Source organism: Corvus moneduloides, chromosome 12 (assembly GCF_009650955.1).
Source record: "Corvus moneduloides isolate bCorMon1 chromosome 12, bCorMon1.pri, whole genome shotgun sequence".
Classification (NCBI taxonomy): Eukaryota; Metazoa; Chordata; class Aves; order Passeriformes; family Corvidae; genus Corvus; species Corvus moneduloides.
In genome coordinates, this window is record NC_045487.1 from 7,324,836 (window position 1) to 7,344,133 (window position 19,298).

General features: G+C 44.3%; 1 protein-coding gene across 3 annotated transcripts; it reads left to right on the forward strand.

The window, feature by feature from the left end:
* Positions 1 to 778: 778 nt before the first annotated feature.
* Positions 779 to 19,298, forward strand: ZDHHC1 (zinc finger DHHC-type containing 1). Of its 3 annotated transcripts, none has more exons than XM_032121989.1 (11): positions 779 to 1,049; positions 2,190 to 2,408; positions 4,156 to 4,331; positions 4,950 to 5,051; positions 5,876 to 6,000; positions 6,340 to 6,498; positions 9,890 to 10,002; positions 14,763 to 14,848; positions 15,493 to 15,586; positions 16,563 to 16,671; positions 16,843 to 19,298. In XM_032121989.1, the coding sequence occupies exons 2-11, from the start codon at positions 2,190 to 2,192 to the stop codon at positions 17,376 to 17,378; spliced, it is 1,719 nt and encodes a 572-aa protein (XP_031977880.1). In that variant the 5' UTR covers positions 779 to 1,049; the 3' UTR covers positions 17,379 to 19,298. The 3 variants fall into 3 exon arrangements, with proteins under 3 accessions (XP_031977880.1, XP_031977881.1, XP_031977882.1); XM_032121990.1 differs by having other exon boundaries at positions 787 to 1,049; positions 17,101 to 19,298; XM_032121991.1 differs by lacking the exons at positions 779 to 1,049; positions 2,190 to 2,408 and adding an exon at positions 2,450 to 3,184 and having other exon boundaries at positions 4,205 to 4,331; positions 17,101 to 19,298.

The window sequence follows — 19,298 nt, forward strand, 5'->3', positions numbered from 1 at the left end:
ATCATCAGTCCTGGAAGTGTTCATAAGGTGTGTGGATGTGGCACATGGGGACATGGTTTAGTGGTGAACATGGCAGTGCTGGGTTAGTAGTTGGACTCGATGATCTTAGAGGTCTTTTCCAACCTTACTGTTTCTCTGATTCTGTTTTCCCAGTGTTCTTGCTGCTTTTCCGGTGATTGCAGAAGTGGTTGCAGCACCAAACCTGCCAGGCTTCAGGAAGCGTTTGGACAACACTCTCAGACATATGGTATGATTTTTGGGGTAGTCCTGTGTAGGGTCAGGAGTTGGCCTTGATGATCCTTGTGAATCCCTTCCAACTCAAGATAATCTATGATTCCATGATCCAGGCATCCCTGGAATCCATCTTGCTGGAATTACTGATACCAAATGATGCTAGGAGGATTTCAAATCCGTCAAATGCTGTGTTATCCTGGTTGCCCAGGGGTGTCCTTAATCCTTCATTGATAAAGCAATCCTTATTTCTGTGTCCTTTACTTTGTTTTACTTAAGCACAAACCACTGCAAAGCCTCCAGTAAAATTCCAAACTCCCCAGTAAAATTCTGCAACCTCATTACGTCACAGTGTAAATCTGAATAGATATATTAACAAAAATACTACATTTTCATACCATAAAGACTGGTTGATATAACAGGGAATGGAGTTTTCCAGGAGTGGGATGGCTTTAGCACACAACCAGCCTCCACCGCTGGCTCACTGGGCATGTCCAGCCCCATCTGTATGGAATGTGACCCCTTGGAAGGCTGGGGAGTGTGGTAGGCGGGATTTCCCCGGGTGTGAGAGGACCCCACACCGGGGCTGGTGTAGGACGAAGCCTCGCTCCTTCCTCCCGGATCCCCGCGGAACGATCGCTCCCGCCACGTTTTGCCCCCTGCGCGCCGCCGTAGCCGTTGCCATGGCGACCGGCCCAGCGGCCAGAGGCCCGCGGAGGCGCCGGGAGCTGCCGTGGAGGCCTCAGCCGGGGCCCCCGCGCCCTGCCTGGGCATGAGGCAGGGCCGGGGCCGCTGTCAGCCGCTTCTGCGGGGAGAAGGTGAGGGGTGGGAGGTGGTGGAGTGCGGGAGGGGTCTACGCGGCTCTCACCAGAATGGCTGCCCGGGAACGCGCTCACCCGACCCCGGCCCCTGGTGCTTGCCCGTGCGTCCCGGTGCCTCTCTCTCTGTCTACCCTGACAGTGACTTCATGCCTTGTTTTTTATACTCCGTGTTTTTTTGGAGCTGGATAGAAAGGCGTTACGGGCATACTCTCTGTGGGTTTTGTGACAGGTAGCTCAAAGTGATGCACGAGCAAGTTTTCAACAGCCTAACGAGAAAAGGATTACATGGTTGGTAATGATTTCTCATCAGTGATGAGCCAGTTGCCATGTAACAATTTAAATGATGAATGCAGGCAGATACTGCTAATTGCTTCGAAGGGTGAAGTTAGGAATTTTTTATTCCAGCCTGCCTGTTGATAAGACTGTGCTGATGAGCATAAATTACATTCTCGGCTATTCTTACCCACTCTTCTACCAGTTGACTGAAAAAGACATTTCCAGCCCTTCGCCTGGGTCTGAAGGGCTGTTGGCATACCAAGCTTGGAATTGTCCTGCTCACTCTTTCAGCATGTTGCCATGCTTGCTCTCTTCCACCCCTGTGGCATTGTTCTGGCACTGGAACCATTATCAAAAATACCACAAGTGAGCCAGAGACCTCCTCCTTTTCTTTCATCACTCTCCTGTGCATGTTAGTCAGACTAATTGAAGTTGTTTATCATGTTAGACGTCAATTTCGCATCCTCTTTAGTTACTAAGGAAGGCTCAGAGTGCTGCAGAGGTACTTTGAGTCAGCTCAGGTCCAGCAGAGCTCCTTTGTGCCGGTTTTGGATGCTGCCCCTGATCTACTGCCTGGTTTGCTCTCCTTGGTATCTCAAGTTTTCCATGAAGCAGAGCAGCCCAACTCTCTGTTATTAGAAACTCTCCTGGCTTTGTGGCAGGTGAAAAGCAGCATCTAATAATCCACCACTAAGTGAAAAAAGGAGAACTTGCTTCTGAGCTTAGAGCTGTTTCTCCTCGCATGTGCCATCATTTTAGTCTCTCTAACTTTGTCCACCTTGGAGCATATCTCCAGCACCAGGGCTCAGTCACAGTACTTTTGTATCATGTCATTTCATTTTCCATTTTTGATTTCTGTAGATGAATATCTGCAATAAACCTCATAATAAGATAGCTCCAGAGGATTTGGGCGAAGCTGTCCCTGAGGTGAAGGTCCAACGCGCTCGAAGAAATGGCTGGAGCTGGCCCCTGCACCTGTTCCAGATCTTTGCCTGGCTGCTGTTCCTCTTCTATGCGCTAGTTGGCTTTGGAATCCTGGTTCCTCTCCTGCCCCGCCACTGGCTGCCCGCTGGTTATATCGTATCCTTGGATCTAGAGGAGAACGTGGGCTGGTACAAACTATCACTGGGGGGTTTTGACAGTACTTGTTAGGTAGCACAGAAAGCATAGGAGAAAAGCACCTGAGCCAGATATATTCTTCTGAACTGTAACCATCATCCTGATCTTCTTCTGACTATTAAAAACAGTTGCTTTGAGATCCTCACTTTAGGTCACTGATGTTCTGCTTGTCTGCTTCATCACTCTCTATTAAGGTCACTACCCTTGCCTCCGATGCTCTTCTGCTCCCTGCTTCTGCCTATGTGTCTCCTTTGCTTTATATTATTCTTCTACAAGTCTGCTGCAGGGTTTGAAGAAATTCATACTAAAAAAGCCCCTCCTGAAACATCCTTGTTGTGAAGGCAGCCCCACCTCTCCGTGCTGACTGGATGAGTCGTGAAAGGCAGCTTTACATGCTCGTGGTTGTATGGTGGGTTGCTTGTGATGGCTCACAGTGGATGTTCTCCCTGGGCCCTCTCCTGTATTCAGTAGAAAATCTGGGAGTGACAGTCAAGGTGGTGTGGTGTGAACCTCAGAGGAGAGGTCTCCTATGCGACAGTCTTGAGCAGCAGTTAATACACATATGATGAAGAGAGTGAAGGGTCTAGAGGAGAGGACACATGGCTTGTTCAGCCTGGAGCAGCTGGGGAGCAATCCCAGTGCTCCCAATACTCCCAGTGCCACCTGTACTATCGCCCAGGGAAGGAACTTCCTCAAGACCAGGCCTTGTTCTGAAGAGATGGGATGTGCACTTATCTGTAAGTCAGATATATAAATGATATGCCTCTAAGTCTTTGATGTGTTTGGGATGATTTTGCTTATGATTTAGTTTTTACACTTGCATGATTTAGACATGAATGTAATTAGCTCAGTGGTCTTGCATCTACTTAGCTTGCTCAAATCCTTGATATTATCACAGTTCAAACCTCGTGAATTTGCCTACCAAATATCTTCATAATGCAATCTGAAGTTACTCTTAATTCAACAGATTAATATTTCCTCAAGTTTTACTTCCAGTTAATAAAGCACTAATGTCTCTTTTGTGTCAAAGGCAAATCCCTTCCTGTTCTGCTCCACCAGCCATCAGAGCTCCAGTGAGCTGGACCTCTCAAAGGCCTCCTTTTTTAACTTACTGCATTGATCTATTTTCCATGGGTCTTAGTATGATCAACGATGTGCACATCTGGGTGTATAGAAACAGTGACAAATCCTGAGTCCTGTCTGTAAATTGTGTAGGAGCCTACTTTAAAGGTGTGCTCCTCTTCCTTGGAATTCTGGCTAAGGAAAAGGAAAGCAAGGTAATCAATACTACTTCCGTGATGTGACTTTTTTTTCTTGGAAGTCTGATCTTGTGAAAGGGCATATGCACAGCCTTAACCACTCTCCTTTCCAAGGAGTCTGTATGGACTAAGAAACTTGGACCTATGTCAGCAGTCTGCACTTGGGGTCAGATTCTGGTAAGTAAAGGTAACTTTTAAAAACACCCTGTGCTAGGAAGGACACTTCTGCAAGGCAGAGTGGTACATAATGAGGAGGGATGGTCCTGTAGATTTTGTTGTCTTTTTCCAGAGGACATTTATTACAAGTCAAACACCTCTATCAATAAAGCTCAGATTAATATGCTGCAATCTGTTACAAAGGAATTCTACATCATAAATTTCTCATCTGTGTGGGATTTGTGTGTTAAGGATTAAAAGACACGTGTTAAGTCCTTAACTGTGTACTTCAGTGTCCAGGAGTGTGTTTTATCTACCATTTAGTTGTTCATCTTACTGCAGTCTCCATTGACCCTGCGGATGCAAACGTGAGAGAAAAAAACTATCTGGGGCCTCTGGCCACCTTCAACCGTAACCAACACGCACATGTCATTGAGAACCATCACTGCCATGTCTGTGATGTAGATGTGTAAGTATCTTCTCTTTTCTTTCTACTGCTCTGTCTTCTTCACCATTGCACTTCACCACTAGTCCTTAATGTCAGACTGTAAGATTTGAAATTGAGCCCTGGACTGCTACAGTGCAAGTTAAACTTTATCTTGTGGCAGGGTTCAGGTAATTGGGTAGGGGCCTTCTGTCAAATGTGCACAGGATTTTGTGTTTTATTTCATTGCTCATGTGTGGAGAGGGCTGTAGTGTTCCATGTTCCCTGGGTGTTGGTGTTTTACCTAAAAGTGTGTAACTTGTGTGTGTGTGTGCTTGTCTGGCTGGATGCTGACCAGTAGCAGGAAATGCTTGGAGGGCAGGCATTAAGATCAAGCTCTGTAGAACTGCTGAAGGGATTCAAATAAGAATTCAAAAATCTCCAAATTAAAAATCGTGCAGTGCCTTGAAAGGTGAATTTTGTAGTGTTTGGGATTGTGGTCCAACAGTGGCAGATGAGTTTGGGAGATAAAGTACTCCTGATGTAGAAGGTTTACTCACTATTACCAGGATCTCTGCTGCTATATCCCCCTGTGTTTGAGTCACTGAAAAGTCACAGTAGTGAACTGATGCTGCCACACTAATGCCACCCTTCCTTTGGCAGGAGTGCCAAGTCAAAGCACTGTGGAACTTGCAACAAGTGTGTGTGTGGCTTTGATCATCACTGCAAATGGCTCAACAACTGTGTGGGAGAAAGGAATTACTGGTAAGAGCTTGGGATTGTGACAGAAGCATAACACTGCATTAATGATGTGGCTCCTTCTCTTTCCAAGGTTCTCCTGTAGCTCAGTCCAGTCGGTATTTAGCCATGCAGAACCACTTTTCTTTTATCCCCTGGCTGAATAGAATCAGTCATGAGAAAATTAGGCAGAAAATACAAGCATAATCATGACATTCAAATAACCAGGGATAAAATTCCTAAACTTAGAATGTTGTAGCTGAACATCTGTAAATTAAAACAGAGAACATAGAGTTATTATGTGGTATTAGGAAAAGCTTACAGGATGTTAAGTGGGTGTCCTTAGTGCTTCTGAGAGCTGGAGTAGAAATGGAACCATGATGGTGCTGTTCCGATCTGAAACAACCTGCATCCAGATCACATGCTTTCCCTATGAGACCTGCCAGTTGGCAGCATATAGGGACCTCTAATCCATGCCAGGTTTCAGATAAGAGTAAGGAGACTATCACTGATGCTTCTCAGTTTACTTTCCTGCACTAAAACTCCATGGAAAGCAAAGTGGTGGTGTTGCTGGGTGCCATGTTACACTGCCTTCTGATTTTGTGCAGGGAGCTCTTTGTCTGTCCTAGATATACTTGACTGTTTTGTAACCGTGGTTGCAGTAAAGGGTCACAGTTTAGTCCCTCAGGGTAACAAAAAATAAGTAAAGCTGTTCACCAGTGTCTATCAAAAGTGTAAGAAAGCGTGACAGTAATTTGAGATAGCTGTCTCTATCTTTTATTAGAGGCTGGGATATTGAATTGTATGTGTGATGTTATTGAAGCCACTGAGACCTCTCTCCTTCCTGGCAGGCTCTTTTTGAACAGTGTGCTGTCTGCCATTCTGGGCCTGGGGCTTCTGCTGCTCGTTGCTTTCTACGTCTTTGTGGAGTTCTTCGTCGACCCCACGGTGCTTCGCTCTGACCAGCACTTTGATGGTACAGCAGTGCTTCACATGAGCATCCTGGGAATCAGCCAGCATGTCTTGATGAGGGTTTGGATTCTGTGAGCTCTTCCACTGAGGAGGAGCTCCATTCTTTACTGCTTCAATGATATATTTCTGTTAGAGTATCTCTGCTCAGCTGGATGGAATGTCTTTCCTTACAGATCTAATTGCTCTTCCTAAAAGCCCTGCAGGCACCAGATTTCTTAGGCCTCCAGGGCACAATGGGTCTGCAGCTACTTTTGAGTTAACAAGATTTCCATAAAGTAAAGTTTATTTAGAGATAATTCATACCTGGACAATCTACTTACCTCCAGCTCTGTTTGTTTTGCAGCTCTGAGGAACCACATGGACCGCTGGTTTGTGTTTCTTCCTGCATCTCCTGTTGAGACTCGGGCACCTGCCATTTTGGTCACAGCTGGGATTTTTATTCTTCTGAGCCTAGTGACCATGATCCTGCTGGGCCACCTCTTGACCTTTCACATCTATCTCTGTAGGTGTTTTGTTCCTGTCATCTACACCCCCATTTCATTTTTGCTTAGCTTCTACTCATCCTGCATTCACTGTGTGTTCACCCGTGTCACTAATATACACTGATTGTGCAAGATTGCCGTTGAAAAGGTACAAAATTGGGATTTAACATTATATTTCTGAGTTTCCCCCACTCTCAGGTAGGCTTATCAGTGCATGTGTAATGTGGAACTTGTGTTGGGCCTCTGCAGCCATGTTTAAGCTATGTTATCCTGAAACTGAAAGCACAAGGGAGAGTATTGGAGAGGCCAGCTGGGATGAACTGGTCAATCCCAGCTTGGTGCCGGTGATGGCAGATTCAGATTGATTTTGCATATGGCCTTTGTGAGTCTCCTCACTGTGCTCCCCAGGACTTCTGTTGTGTGAGAGAGCATGTATTTCCCTTACCCCAGAGAAATGGAGATGTACTGAGTTAAATTTCTGACTGGAGCACTGCCATCCAGGTTAAGGTCCCTTTATGGAAATTCTACCATATTGATACAAGAAGACTTGTGTAATTTAGAGGAAGAGGCTTTCAGAAAGCCTCCTCTTTAGATCTACTGCTTGTTTCACTGTCAAGAAAGGATATTTATGTTTGTTTATGTACAGATGGGCATCAAAAACCTTTTTTCAGCCATCGTCTAAAATTAAGCCAATGCTTTTTGGCTGCTGATGAAAGTAACGATAGGGAAAGATCTTACATTTGCAGTAGTTGGTGGTGCCAGAACTAGGGAAGAAGGGATGTGGTGGAAGAGAAGTGAGGACAGCGGTTACAGAGGATCCTTGGATGGATTTTCAGGTTCTCAGTTAACAGACCTACAGATGCCAACACAAACTAGGTCAGCACAAACCAGCACAGCTCCAGAAGCAAAACAGTTGCATTGCTGAAGTGTAGTGTTCGATAGGTGAGTGTTCCTCAGCTGGCATGGACAGTGCACTCAGTGAGGACACTGACAGTCGTTTTCCTTCTAGAGCCTCTTTGAGCTTGACTGAAATTTGGGCACACTGCAATTTTACTTCCTTGGCAGAATTGACAGTTGGCCTTTCTGGGTCAATGTCACTGCCTGGAGATGTAAAAGGTTGATCTAGCACCGTGGAAAGACAAAAGCATAACAAAGCCGGGGTCACTACAGGTAGGTATCTTCTGGATGGAAAAGGAATATTCAGTTTAGTCCTGAGTGATATTTATCCTGTCCTTGTGTACAGCTTCCACAAGAGGGTGCTCCCTGCCTGAGACAGTGACCTGCTTTATCTGCCAGACAGAAACCTCCGTTGTGTACCACTAGTTCTGCTCTGGGCTTGGGGAAGATTTTGCTGCTCTTGTCTTGGGGTGATTCTTTCTCCTTTTTCAGAATAAATTTAGAGCCAAATTAACTTCTACTTTTGGTCTAATTCTAAATCTTTATTACTTACATAGAAACAGAATTATTGCTTCTTTTTTTTAAGAATTAATTACATTATAATCTGCTGCCCTAATGAAACTGTTCCCAGCTGTGCAGAATGTAGTGTGTAAGCCCTTGCTTTAAAGAGGGATGTTACCACCCTGAAGCCTATATGGTGTGCTTCATATGCGTCTGCATTGCACTTAACCACTGCATTTGCACTTACAGCTGGGTTTCAGGGAGATAGACAAAGTATGTCTGAACTTAAACTCCTCTTATTTCGTACCTGTAATTGTTAATAGTCTCCTCTGAATGCTTTAAGGTAGACAGTGTTGTAATGAACTGTCTACCCTCTTTTGGGACTAGAAATACACTTTACCAATTCAAATGTAATTACTGTTGGTCACTGTTTTTCCAGTAATTAAATTACAGAAATTAAATAGCACCCATGTGAGTGGTACTGCCCTTAGGCTTCCCATAAAAAATGGCTTAAGTCAGGTACAACTGAAAATTTAGTATCTAGTTTTGTTACAAGCACAGTGAAAATTTCAGAGTTACTCTCCTGGGTTTAATTACTACTCACTGTGATCACTCAAAGGAAGTAGGTTATTCTCAAAATAGTAGGTCCGTGTATTCAAAATTACTAGTCCTGATTCAGACTCAGTTCTAGAGGCATTTGGTGAAGCAGGGCACTTCAATACTGTGAGGCTGATAGCAGAATAAAAAAAAAATAGTAGGGAATAGGAAGGGAATATAGGAAAGCATATAGGGTTATTCACAGACTGTGATCGTATTTTGCACGTTATGTGCTGCAGTGTTATGTGGCCAAAAAATGAAGTATTTTAACTAAATAGCTCTATTAAAATATTTAAAAAGTTACACTGTAAGTATTCAGAAACCGACAAAATCTAAATTAAAAATGGTTGATAAGCCTTTCCTTATGAAGCAATATTCTGTTTTTCAAAGAAAGCAAAGGGTGCCATTCTAGGAGCACTTGCCAGCAGCCTGCACTGTCCCTGTTAAGTAATCACTTGGCTGCAGACTCACATTCATCTCTATGTTCTCTCTTCCTGGCCAAAAAGATCCTGAATTTTTATTTCTTCATAAGGTGATTGCTTTAGCAGAGGGGCACCTCTCCTCTGCTCTCCCCCACTTCTCTGTGAAGCAGTCCTGTGTTCAGGGCATGGTTTTGAGAGGTAAGATATCACTGATGAAAACATCTTCAGGTAGAGGGAGGATTTTAGTCCAGATGATCCTAGGCATCTTCTTTAACTGCTGTGCTTCTGTAAAAAAAGGAGGAGTAACTACCAGGCTGTGCACTAAAACCCTTCAACATCTGTTTCTGGGGTTTGTTCTCTAAAACTACTTAAGGTCATTATGGGAAGAATGTCTGCGTTTTAGACTCTCATAAGATTTTGGGTCTCATGAAGAAACCAAGTTGCTCAGAAATGTCACATGCTTTTGGTCATTCATGGGAGCAGATGTGTTTGCATGGGGACCTGGAGGGCTCATAAAGTCAGGGACATGTGAACTCTGGGCACATCTGTTTGGCACGAAGCAAGCTGTGCATTTGGTGCTCTCTGGTTTGCACATTAAGTGTCTCAGTCACTACAGGACACACTAACCTGCTCAATTTCTTCTCTCCATTTAGCACCACATACCTTCCGATTGCTCACTGAGCTTTTTGTACAGTACAGATCTTACCCCTGTTGGACATGAATAATGGATTTGCTCTGAAATGAACTGAACAAATTGCTATAGAAGGCTGTACCATTCTAGGAGACTTTAGAATAGCAGGACTTTAAGAAAGCATTGTGATGGTGACAATAAAGAATATAGTAGGATGTACAGTGCACAGGTACTTTTGGCTTAGATTATCAGTTTTTCATGTTTATAGTTACTATTTGATTGTACAGTCATCCAGCCTGCTTGTGTAAGTGCAGTCAGGGAGGGGCCTTTCCTGTGCTGACAGGTCTCTTTTGTCCCTTTCAGTGTGGCACAAGCTGTCTACGTACGAGTACATCCTGCAGCAGCGTCCCCAGCAGCAGCCAGACAAGGTGGACAAGAAACAGGAGTCTTGTTCCTCCCAAGTGAGACCCAGTCAGGTACTCATCCTACTTTCAGTCCATTTCTCAAAAACAGTCTTGCTTGTTTGCAGTGTAAACTTTACTTCACTTTCTTCAGCTCCATATTTTAAAGGCAGTTGCTAGAGATAAGACTTCAGACATACTTTGATGGAGTTGAGTAGGATGTGAGAGAGCGCAAGGCCTGTAATTCCATGAACACTTTAGGTGTAAGCAAGTACTGCTTTCAAAGGAATCAATCCCACCCACTCTCTTCCTCCACCACTTGTTTTGGGCCCTGCACTATCTTGTCTCTTCTGCCAGCACAGCTGTTCGTTAGGACAGGGTGGGGGAACTCATCTGAGTAACAATAAACTTTATTAAAAAAATAGTTGAGCTGGCCCAGCTCCCTCCCATTTGGTTCACCAAGCAGTCACATAAATGCCTGGCTTAGCACAAATGAGGGTGACTGAAGAGTGGGAAGAATCCTGTCCCTAAGAAGGACAGGACCATCTGTTTGGGTGGCACTGCACATCTTGGGGGCTTGTGTCATGACTTCAAGTGAGACAGGCTCTAAGGCTGGAGAAACTGGGGCTAATAATTGAGCAGCTAATAATACCAATAATTTAACCATCTTGAAAGTGAAAAGGACACCAGTTTTTAAGAAATGACCCAGATATGTGCTTTTCTTTGGAATGAGTCTATACAGTGATAAGGGTCCTTGTTATTACCATGATGTTATTACCATGTTGATCTATATCTCTGTAAAAAGAGTTCTACAAGCTCTTAAATGCTGCTAGACTCTGCAGAGGCAGATATATCAGGCTCTGAATTGAGAGGTTCAGTGTAATTTATTTTGCTACAAGGCAAAATAAATTATTGGATTAACTCAAATTTTGACTGAACATGTTCCGTACTGACTTTAGCAGGGGATTGAACTAAAAACTTCCAGAAATTATTCCTAGTCTAAATTATTCTGTGATTCTCAGTCATGTGTAACTTTTCATTTTATGCAAGTAAATTATCTACTATACAAACAGTTCTATATTTCATAAGAAATTAATTAAATAAAAGCTTCATCCAAGTATTCTGTGTAGAGATACTGGGATCTCTCTGGGTTCATCCATAGTTCTTCCCTATCAAAGCAAAGGGGAAAGTGAGCTCATTCAGTTTTGTATAATATGAAGCTTTTCATATATATTTTTTACTGTTTTGGAAAAGTTGAACTTCCAGTTTAAACAGAGGTTTCCATAACAACAAAAATATTTGGCACTTTGTTTCACAGAGCTTTGCTTACTATGAAAATTAAAGCAATAATAAAGCATTAGCTCTAATCATCTCATTACTGAATTTTAATTAATACTTAAAATGTATTTGAACAGGGGTGGACTTCATGTATGTGTGCACATTTGGGGATTGGCATTCAATGATGGTCTCCTGTCTGCACTGGTTCTTATGTAGAAATGTGTGAATATGGTTAATTTGAAGCAGCAAGCCTGGAAGGAGCAGGGTGAAAAGGAGTTTGATGTTTCAGGACTGCAGTTAGTACCTTGGGGAACAAGAAAGACTGGATGATGCCCAGTAACATTGTTAAGAAAAATGTTAACCCACCAGATTTTCCTTGTTTCTTACATAGCAACCAGAGATAAACACAAACAAATAGATTGGAGTAGGAGGACACCAAGTGACTTGCCTTTTGTGAGCTGTGTTGAATACAGCCTTCTTTAGCTTAAACACTGCAACCCTTTGTAATTGATCCAACATGTTGTAAGCATAAAATGGAAATCATCCTCTTCCCACTTTTGTCTGAACTGTTCATTCATTTTAGGGACTAAGAAGAAACATGCATTTCCCCTTTAATGCTTGTTTTTGAGCCTTATTCAAGCTTGGGTGTTGATTTTGGCTTCAGTTTTCCGTGTAGGTCTGTGGTTAAGTCTTCAGCTATGTTCAGGTTAAAGGATTCTTGTTCAGGATAAAGGATTCTTATGTACCTTTAGGACCCACAAAGTAAAAGCCCTAATTTTGCACATTTAAGTGGTTCAGATGTCACAAAAAATGCAAAACAGTTGGCCACATTGAGCCTTTGCCTCTATTACCATACCTAAAGCAGGATGTGCAAGTAACCATTTTTTCTGTAGTCATTTGCAGTCCAAAGAAATATAAACTAAACCAAATCCTATGCTTTAATGCATAATTGCATTCATTCCAGGGAGCTGGCTTTCATATGAGGCCAGCTGGGATGTGATTCTTCTCACATTCCTAAAGCTTTGAACTTGCTTTGGAAACTGATTCAGGTTGGTGAGGTTTGATTTTAAATACTAAACACAGATTTTATTCAGCTTCCCTTACATTTTCAGTATTGTTTCTTTCTTCCAGTGTCAATGTAAGATGAACTTAGTCTTCACTCTCAGCCTCAACACTTGCAACAGACCCACTTTCCTTGGAACAAGAACATTTTTCCTGTTCAATTCTGCATCCCCTCCAGCCAGCCAGCACTTCAGGGCACTTCCTGTCACTGAAGAGGTTGATAAGGGCAGCTGCAGTGGGCAAGGGAGCTGAATCCAACCTGGCCTTGTAAACCATGGACCTTGGGGTGGTCACAGCTGGAATTTGGTGAATGGGGCCAGGATTTGCACAGGGGCACAACTTGGGCAGTCTGTCAATCCAGCAGTCTGCTTTCAGCAGGAGCAGCAGCTGAATCCTGACAACCCAGCTGCAAAGGGTGGCTTGTCTTGATGCTGCAGTGGGAGGATGTTGATTCTCCTGTTACATGCCTGGTAGCAGAGGGAGGCTTGGAGTCTGTGCTGTGGTTGTAGTTTGTGTCACACTGTGAGAGAACATTGTATTTTCTACTGATTGAGTCTCATTTGTTTTCATAGTCAGCTCTAACGCTTTACTTTCATTTATGTGGCTGCTTTGGTTCTACATTATTTATAGAAGGCTGAAATGAACAAAATGGATTTAAAAAGGCTCTTTCATTCCCTGCTTGGAAAGAAATTGTCCATGTTATTCTCAAGATGAATCATTTATTAAGCTCCCTTGAAATGCCAGTCCTGCAGTCCTGTTTGTGTGCTGTGGACATTGAATCCTGATTGTTTTCAGTTATTCTGTGCAGTGGGATGTCTCCTGCTGCAGCTCATTTCAGCCATGACGTGCTTTCCTCTGAAAAGACCTGCATCTCCTGGCTGTACACTCACTTGTGACTCAGGTGCATGAGGCCTGAATGTAAATCTTGATTGTAAGTGTCCCCAAGGAGCTTTGAGGAGACATTTGTGCACACTTTGTGTTCAATTGGTGATGAGTGATGATCTGACTTGAGTTACAAATTCTAATTGAATGCATGTAGTAAATTTCTGCAGATTATTAACCTTGCACTTGGATAAATTTTTAAATCAGAAAGTCATGTTTTTGATTCCTAAACCAATCCCCTTCAAATGTTGTGTTACCATCTATAAAACAGCTGAAATTACTTTTTATTTTCTTTTTTTATTTGCCTTTCATTTTTATTCCTAATATCTGAAATTATTTCTTAGCTGCCACTGAATGTGCAGCTCCATGGATTCTTTTCTAGTTCAGAGACTGTTGCTTTGTATATAACATTTACACTACTTTTCCCACATGCTTCACTTTCCATCTTTACCTCTAGCAATATTGATTTTTTGGTGCCATTTTACTACCCTGTAATTCAATACTGCAAAGATCTTCTGCAGCTCTTTGCGGCTGGCTTTCATTTTTAATGCCTTACATCAGGGACTGTCATCACCAGGCTTCTCACTGCTCTGCTCTTTTGTTGATTGTTTATGAATTTGTTGAAGTGCAGAGGCCCTGGATCTCTCAGGAGCCCATTTGTGGCATGTCCAGCTTTGACTTCATTTTCTCAAATTTGCTGATCAGGCTGTTCAGAAAAATAGGTCTTCATGAGCTTGTTTTAGCTATTTTTGAAGCTAATGCCTATCACGTTTTAAACCCCTCCATCTTAACCTGAAAGTTACTTTAAAATATCTTTATAGTTACTGCACACTGAAATACTTGCAAATAAGTTATCTTGATGATTATTCAAGTTTAAGAGCAGCTGATAAGTGGTGTCAAGGTTCTTCTGAGCATGGTTTATCCTTTTTTGATAGCAGGGCTTCATACCCTTCATCCCTTGGTACTCTGACCATCTTAACTGGGTGCTTTTGAGGGAGAACTGGGGTCCTTTCCTGTAACACAGCACTTGGATTTTGGAGGCTTATTCTTGTAAGGTTTCTGAAAATACACAGTTTTCAAGTTCAGCTGTCATTACTCTGAACTCATCTATACCTGAGGCAAATAAGCAATATATCACACTCATTTTTAAAAATCAGCAGGTCTTAGCCATACAGGATCACACCAGAAGCAGAAAACACTTAATGTTTTTCCTGTATGTTGCATGCTTCCATCTTCCTCACCTCCATTTTGCATTTAAAAGACATATTATGCATTCACTGCATAGCTCCTCAGATTGAACTGTGTAACTAATGGAAGCTTTAAGTGGTATTTTGAATGTGGTCCCAAGAAATGACTAAGTTGACCTCTGTAAGTGTGATTTGGTTTTGAGTCACATGAAATCCTGGCTGGACTAAATAAATGAATAGAAGACTTCTAATTTTGCCAGTCTTGGCTTTCCATCTTCTTAAGCAGCAGATTCCTGCTGTGCTACCTGTAAGGACAAAAAAAAAGTCTGCCATGAGGAAAAAGAATACATCTGTAATGAAAATCCCTCTTCTCCCCTCTGTGTTCGTATTAGTCTGAAAATGTTTGGGTTTGGGTTTTTTTTCCAGGAAGCAGACTTATTGTCAGGTAATCCTGGCTATACAGACCCTGGAATTCAAGTAGAGGAATTCTCAACAGTAACTTCAGGAAAAAGGTGAGAAAAGTTGAGGATAAGATCCTCCCAGCAGCATGTGTGGTGAATGGGAAATTGTTATCAAGGTCACTGGTAGGGCCTAAGACAAAAGTACTTAGGAGGATAGGGAACACCAGTATTTTGACCAAGGCATGGTGAAATCTTTGAGTTTCAGGAGGGTAAATACTTGCAGGAATACTTTCCTTCCCTCCTCTGGGAAAATACAGTTCCTAGAATACTCTCTTTAGGCCGTTTTATATTAAATATTTTATATGAAACAGATTTCTATTAATTGTTTTATATTAAAATGATTTTAAGGCTGCCTGATTTGTTCTGTAACTCCTATATTGAGCTCATTATAGTTACATGATTTCAGGTTGTCCAGAGATGCATCACAACAGTTACAAGTTTATAACACAGGCAAGCACTCAGGGGAAAACAGGATCCTTGCCTCTTAATGAATCCTTTCCTGTTAACTTGTGTCCCTGGAGATTTCCTTCTTATTTTGCACAGTTGTGCAGGAAAAGTTCCCCTGCAGTTTTGCTGGGAATGTTGGGTAAGGCGGGGGAGGCTGTGGTCAGGCTGGTGTTTTTGTGCAAGCAAAGAGGGCATCAGACTTAAGTCCTGTCTTAGGGAATCACTTTGTGTGTCTGCTGTGTTTTTAGCTTTCCAAAGCTCTATGTACACAAGCAAGAAGGTGACCCCAAGCAGAGCTCATCCCCTGAGCCCCCATCTCTTCACTCTGTGGCCCCTTCCCAGGTAAGGAGGATTTGCCACACACCCAACCTGCTGCTGACAACTCACCCAGGCCATGCTCACTCTAGAGCAGGCTGTGCTTACCCCCTGCTCACCCCCTGCCTCCCCTCAGTGTGTGTCTGCAGTTGTGGCTGTGCCCTGCAGTCACCAAATCCAGGTGATGTTCTCCTGTCTCTGCTTAAAGGCCTGATCAGAGCTATCCTACAGTTCCCTCATAAGCTCACAGCTGTAACACAGCTGTAATCCAATGCCTTGCTGCCCCAGTGCAGCTCAGTGACTCTGTCTGTACTGTTTGTTGATGGAAGAAGCTCTGCATGTTACTGTAGAGCAAAATCCAACAGTTTAAATGTTCAGATAAAGCACCTGCCCAGGGAAAGATGGTGTGTGTGGATGTGGAGCTTGAGTGTATGGAACAGCTCTCCAAAGTCTTGGACTGGGCTCCTGAGATTCATGTATCTGCATCCACATGTTCTCTCCTCTTGCTCAAATGGCAGGTGGTGGTGCTTTTCCTCTTTCCTCCAAGCTTATTAATCAGTCTTGCCATCTAGATGGTAAGAAAAAATCCTTTTCAGCTATACTGTATTTGGGACAAGGACTGTCCCTTTCTTGGGACATCCTGTGCTTTGTGAGTTTTGGTCCCCTCTTCCAGTTTGGCTTTACAAATGCAAGTGACCAGCGTCTCGTACAACCCCCAGCTTAATGAGGCAACAGCTTAATGAGGCAACTGCTTAAAGGTACCTACACACAGAGGGGCACTGTAGGCAGATAATGTGTGGGTGTGTGTTCATTAAATGCCTGTTCTCTATGACTGCTTCATAGTAGCTCAGTCTTGAACGATAAAATATTCTTGGACTTTGGTTATACCTAGAGCTTGTTATTCAAAGTAGGAAGAATTAAAAAGAGGTAACAAGTAAAAAAATTCTCGTTACTTTGGGCTGGTGAAGTGACTTCCCTTCTCTTGGGCCACTTGCTTTCACAGCAACAGAAGAAAAGAAGAAAGAAAATGCAGAAAGCTTCTTCCTCAGCAACGGACAGCAGATGGAAAGCACATGGTACACCTCAGCCCTCCTTCCCAGATCCCCAGTCAGGTGAGAGTGCACCAGTCAGCTTCTCTGCTGAATTTGGCATAAATATATGTATGATTTGCTTTAACTCTAGTGGATCAGGCATAGCAGAGTTCCTGAGCTTGTTGATGTGTTTGTGGGGCTGAGAGATCTCTCTCCCCTTAAGCTTTCTTCTCCCTTTATTTCCATCTGCAGAGTTCCCAGCCATGGCTGCTGCCACCTCACCTTCCCACAGCCTTCACCTCTTAGTGCCAGCTTTTCCTCTGAGAGCTCCTGTGTCCCCCAGTAGCATGGGCCTCATCCAGGCAGCAGGACTCCCTGCTGACTATCACTCAGAGTCTGCTGAGTCCATGGATGAGATTCCTGTGGCTCAGACTCACCTTGGGGACACAGTCCTTCAAGGGTCTCCTAAGAATAACTCAAGCAACTCTCAACATTATCCCTTGTCCACAGACAATCCCAGAGGAGTCAGGAGGAAGAATCTGTACTCTGAGCACAAGAGCAAAAGGAGAAGCTGCCAACAGGACAGACATGTGGAACGAGACCTGGAACTTTTTTCTAAGATGCCTGCTGTCTTTGTAAGTAAGAGCAGTGGAGAACCTCTTGTCCCTCAGCCCCAGCCCAGTGAGAGCACGTCCGAGCCTGACCACAGAAAATGCACCAGCAAGCAGCGTGTGGGCACATATGATCCATGCTCAAAGGACATAAGGACAAGCACCACAGCGGCCTAGGGATCATCCTTCCAAAGCCATGGCCTTTGGGAACGGCATTAGTGCTGTGTAGAGGCCTACAGGACTCGCCCCTCACTGTGCACGTGCTGTCAGGCTGCAGTGGGACATTTCTCATCCTCAACCAAAGGCAAGAGGCAGCAAGGTGGCAAACCTGAGGTAGACTTGTTGCTCAAGAGAGCTCAAGTGCTTTCCCTGGGAAAGGGCCCACCCCTCTGGGCCCTCTGCACACTGGTACTGCAGTAACTTCACAGCAGAGTATATGGGGAAGAACAAGGCTGCACCTCTGCCGTTCCCTGCACCCTGAAAGCTGTATTTCCCATCTGCCTACACCCTGTCAGTCTTTGGATCATGCTCAGGGGCTTCAGCAGGTGGTCAGGGAGTAACCTCAGGATTGCCCCATCCCTATACCGCTCTCCACTGTGCACCTTCAAGCCAAGTCCACCGCCAGCATGTTCTCTGTAAGGCAGCATAGTTTGGCCTGCTCCCCCCTCCCAGCAGTCTGGGGTGCCCCATGCTGCAGCATTCTCTTCAGAAGTTTTGGGATACAGCAGGCCCTGAAACCTTTCCAGTTCCTGAGCTGCCAGATCTGTGTTAGTCCACAGCCAAGCCTGAGGTATGTGTAGTGCAGAAAGATCCCACAGCAGACGGGGGCACATGGCCAGTGCCTTGAGCCACAGCACCCTGTGCTGGGGGTGAGCTGCAGAGAGCTGTCTGGGTTACCATCCTAGAGCTCCTGGGCTCTCCCTGCCCTTGTGGCTTCCCCAGGCAGCATGCCCCGTTCCAGATTCCTGGCTGAGTGCTGAGGCTGGTCTTCCAGCAAGCCCAGATCTGCCTAGCAGCCATCTAATCTCAGAGCCCAGATAGCAGCTACACACACGTCTCCATGGGCTTTACCACTGGCATGGCCATGTCTAACAGGATTTGGCACAGCCCTGAGCAGCAGCACTGGCGTTTCTGGATGCACATTTCCAGATATCCCCAGCACATCACCCTGCTGATTCTGTGAACAAACAGGTGCACCAGCAAAGAAAAGGAAGCCAGGGGAGTCTTCATCACTCTTCCAAATGTTTTGATGCATGGAAGGCACAACTGACCTTTCTCCAGGCTATGGTAGGTGCCAGTTAGGGAAGGACAGGACAAAGCAGGGTGCTGTGAGAGTCAAGCTAAGCTGTTCTCCCCTTGTCTAGCTCAGTCTGAGACCATTCCTTAGAACTGGGTCAGAGCAGGACAGGGGATCGGGGGACAAGGGCTCTTTGGGCACAGCCAGCACTGGACAGGCAGGCTGGACTCCCAGCCTTGGTGGGAGAGACTAGCCTGGGAGAAAGACTTGCAGGTGTTTTAAAGGGCTGCCTTAACACTGTTCTCTGTTGTCTGATTTTTGTCTCCTGAAAGAACTGGGATGAGGAGCTTTGACTCTTCATCAAATTACATGATCTGTTGATCAGAAAAAGTGAAGTCTCATGTAGCTGTTGAAGTAATTTTGTCTCAGTTTGCAGGAAGGGCTGGCCTGTGGTCACACTCCTTGCAGCTTCCCTGGCTGCTGTGGCCAGTGGTACCTGCTGGCCGTGTGACCCTTTAGAAAAGCAGGTGAGTGTGGGCCAGCAGCCATGGCACTGGGTGTCTGCAGAGACCAGAGCATTGCTCACCCATGGGTCCCAGTTAGACAAAGTCCTTCCTGTTGTTTCTCCTCATGTCCACTGTCATCCAAGGAAACTACATCCTGCAGCAATGCTGGGCTCATGGTTTTCCAAGGCCAACTGTCCCTCCACCACAAAGCATTAGTAATTTCTCTGCAGCAGGTGCCCCTGAGCAGAGCTTGTGTGTTTTCTTACTCTGTCCTTGCAGAATCAGTCCCAAAATCATGTATGGAGCTCTTCAGTAGCTCTGGCCACAATAAAATTTTCTATACTCTTTGCTAAA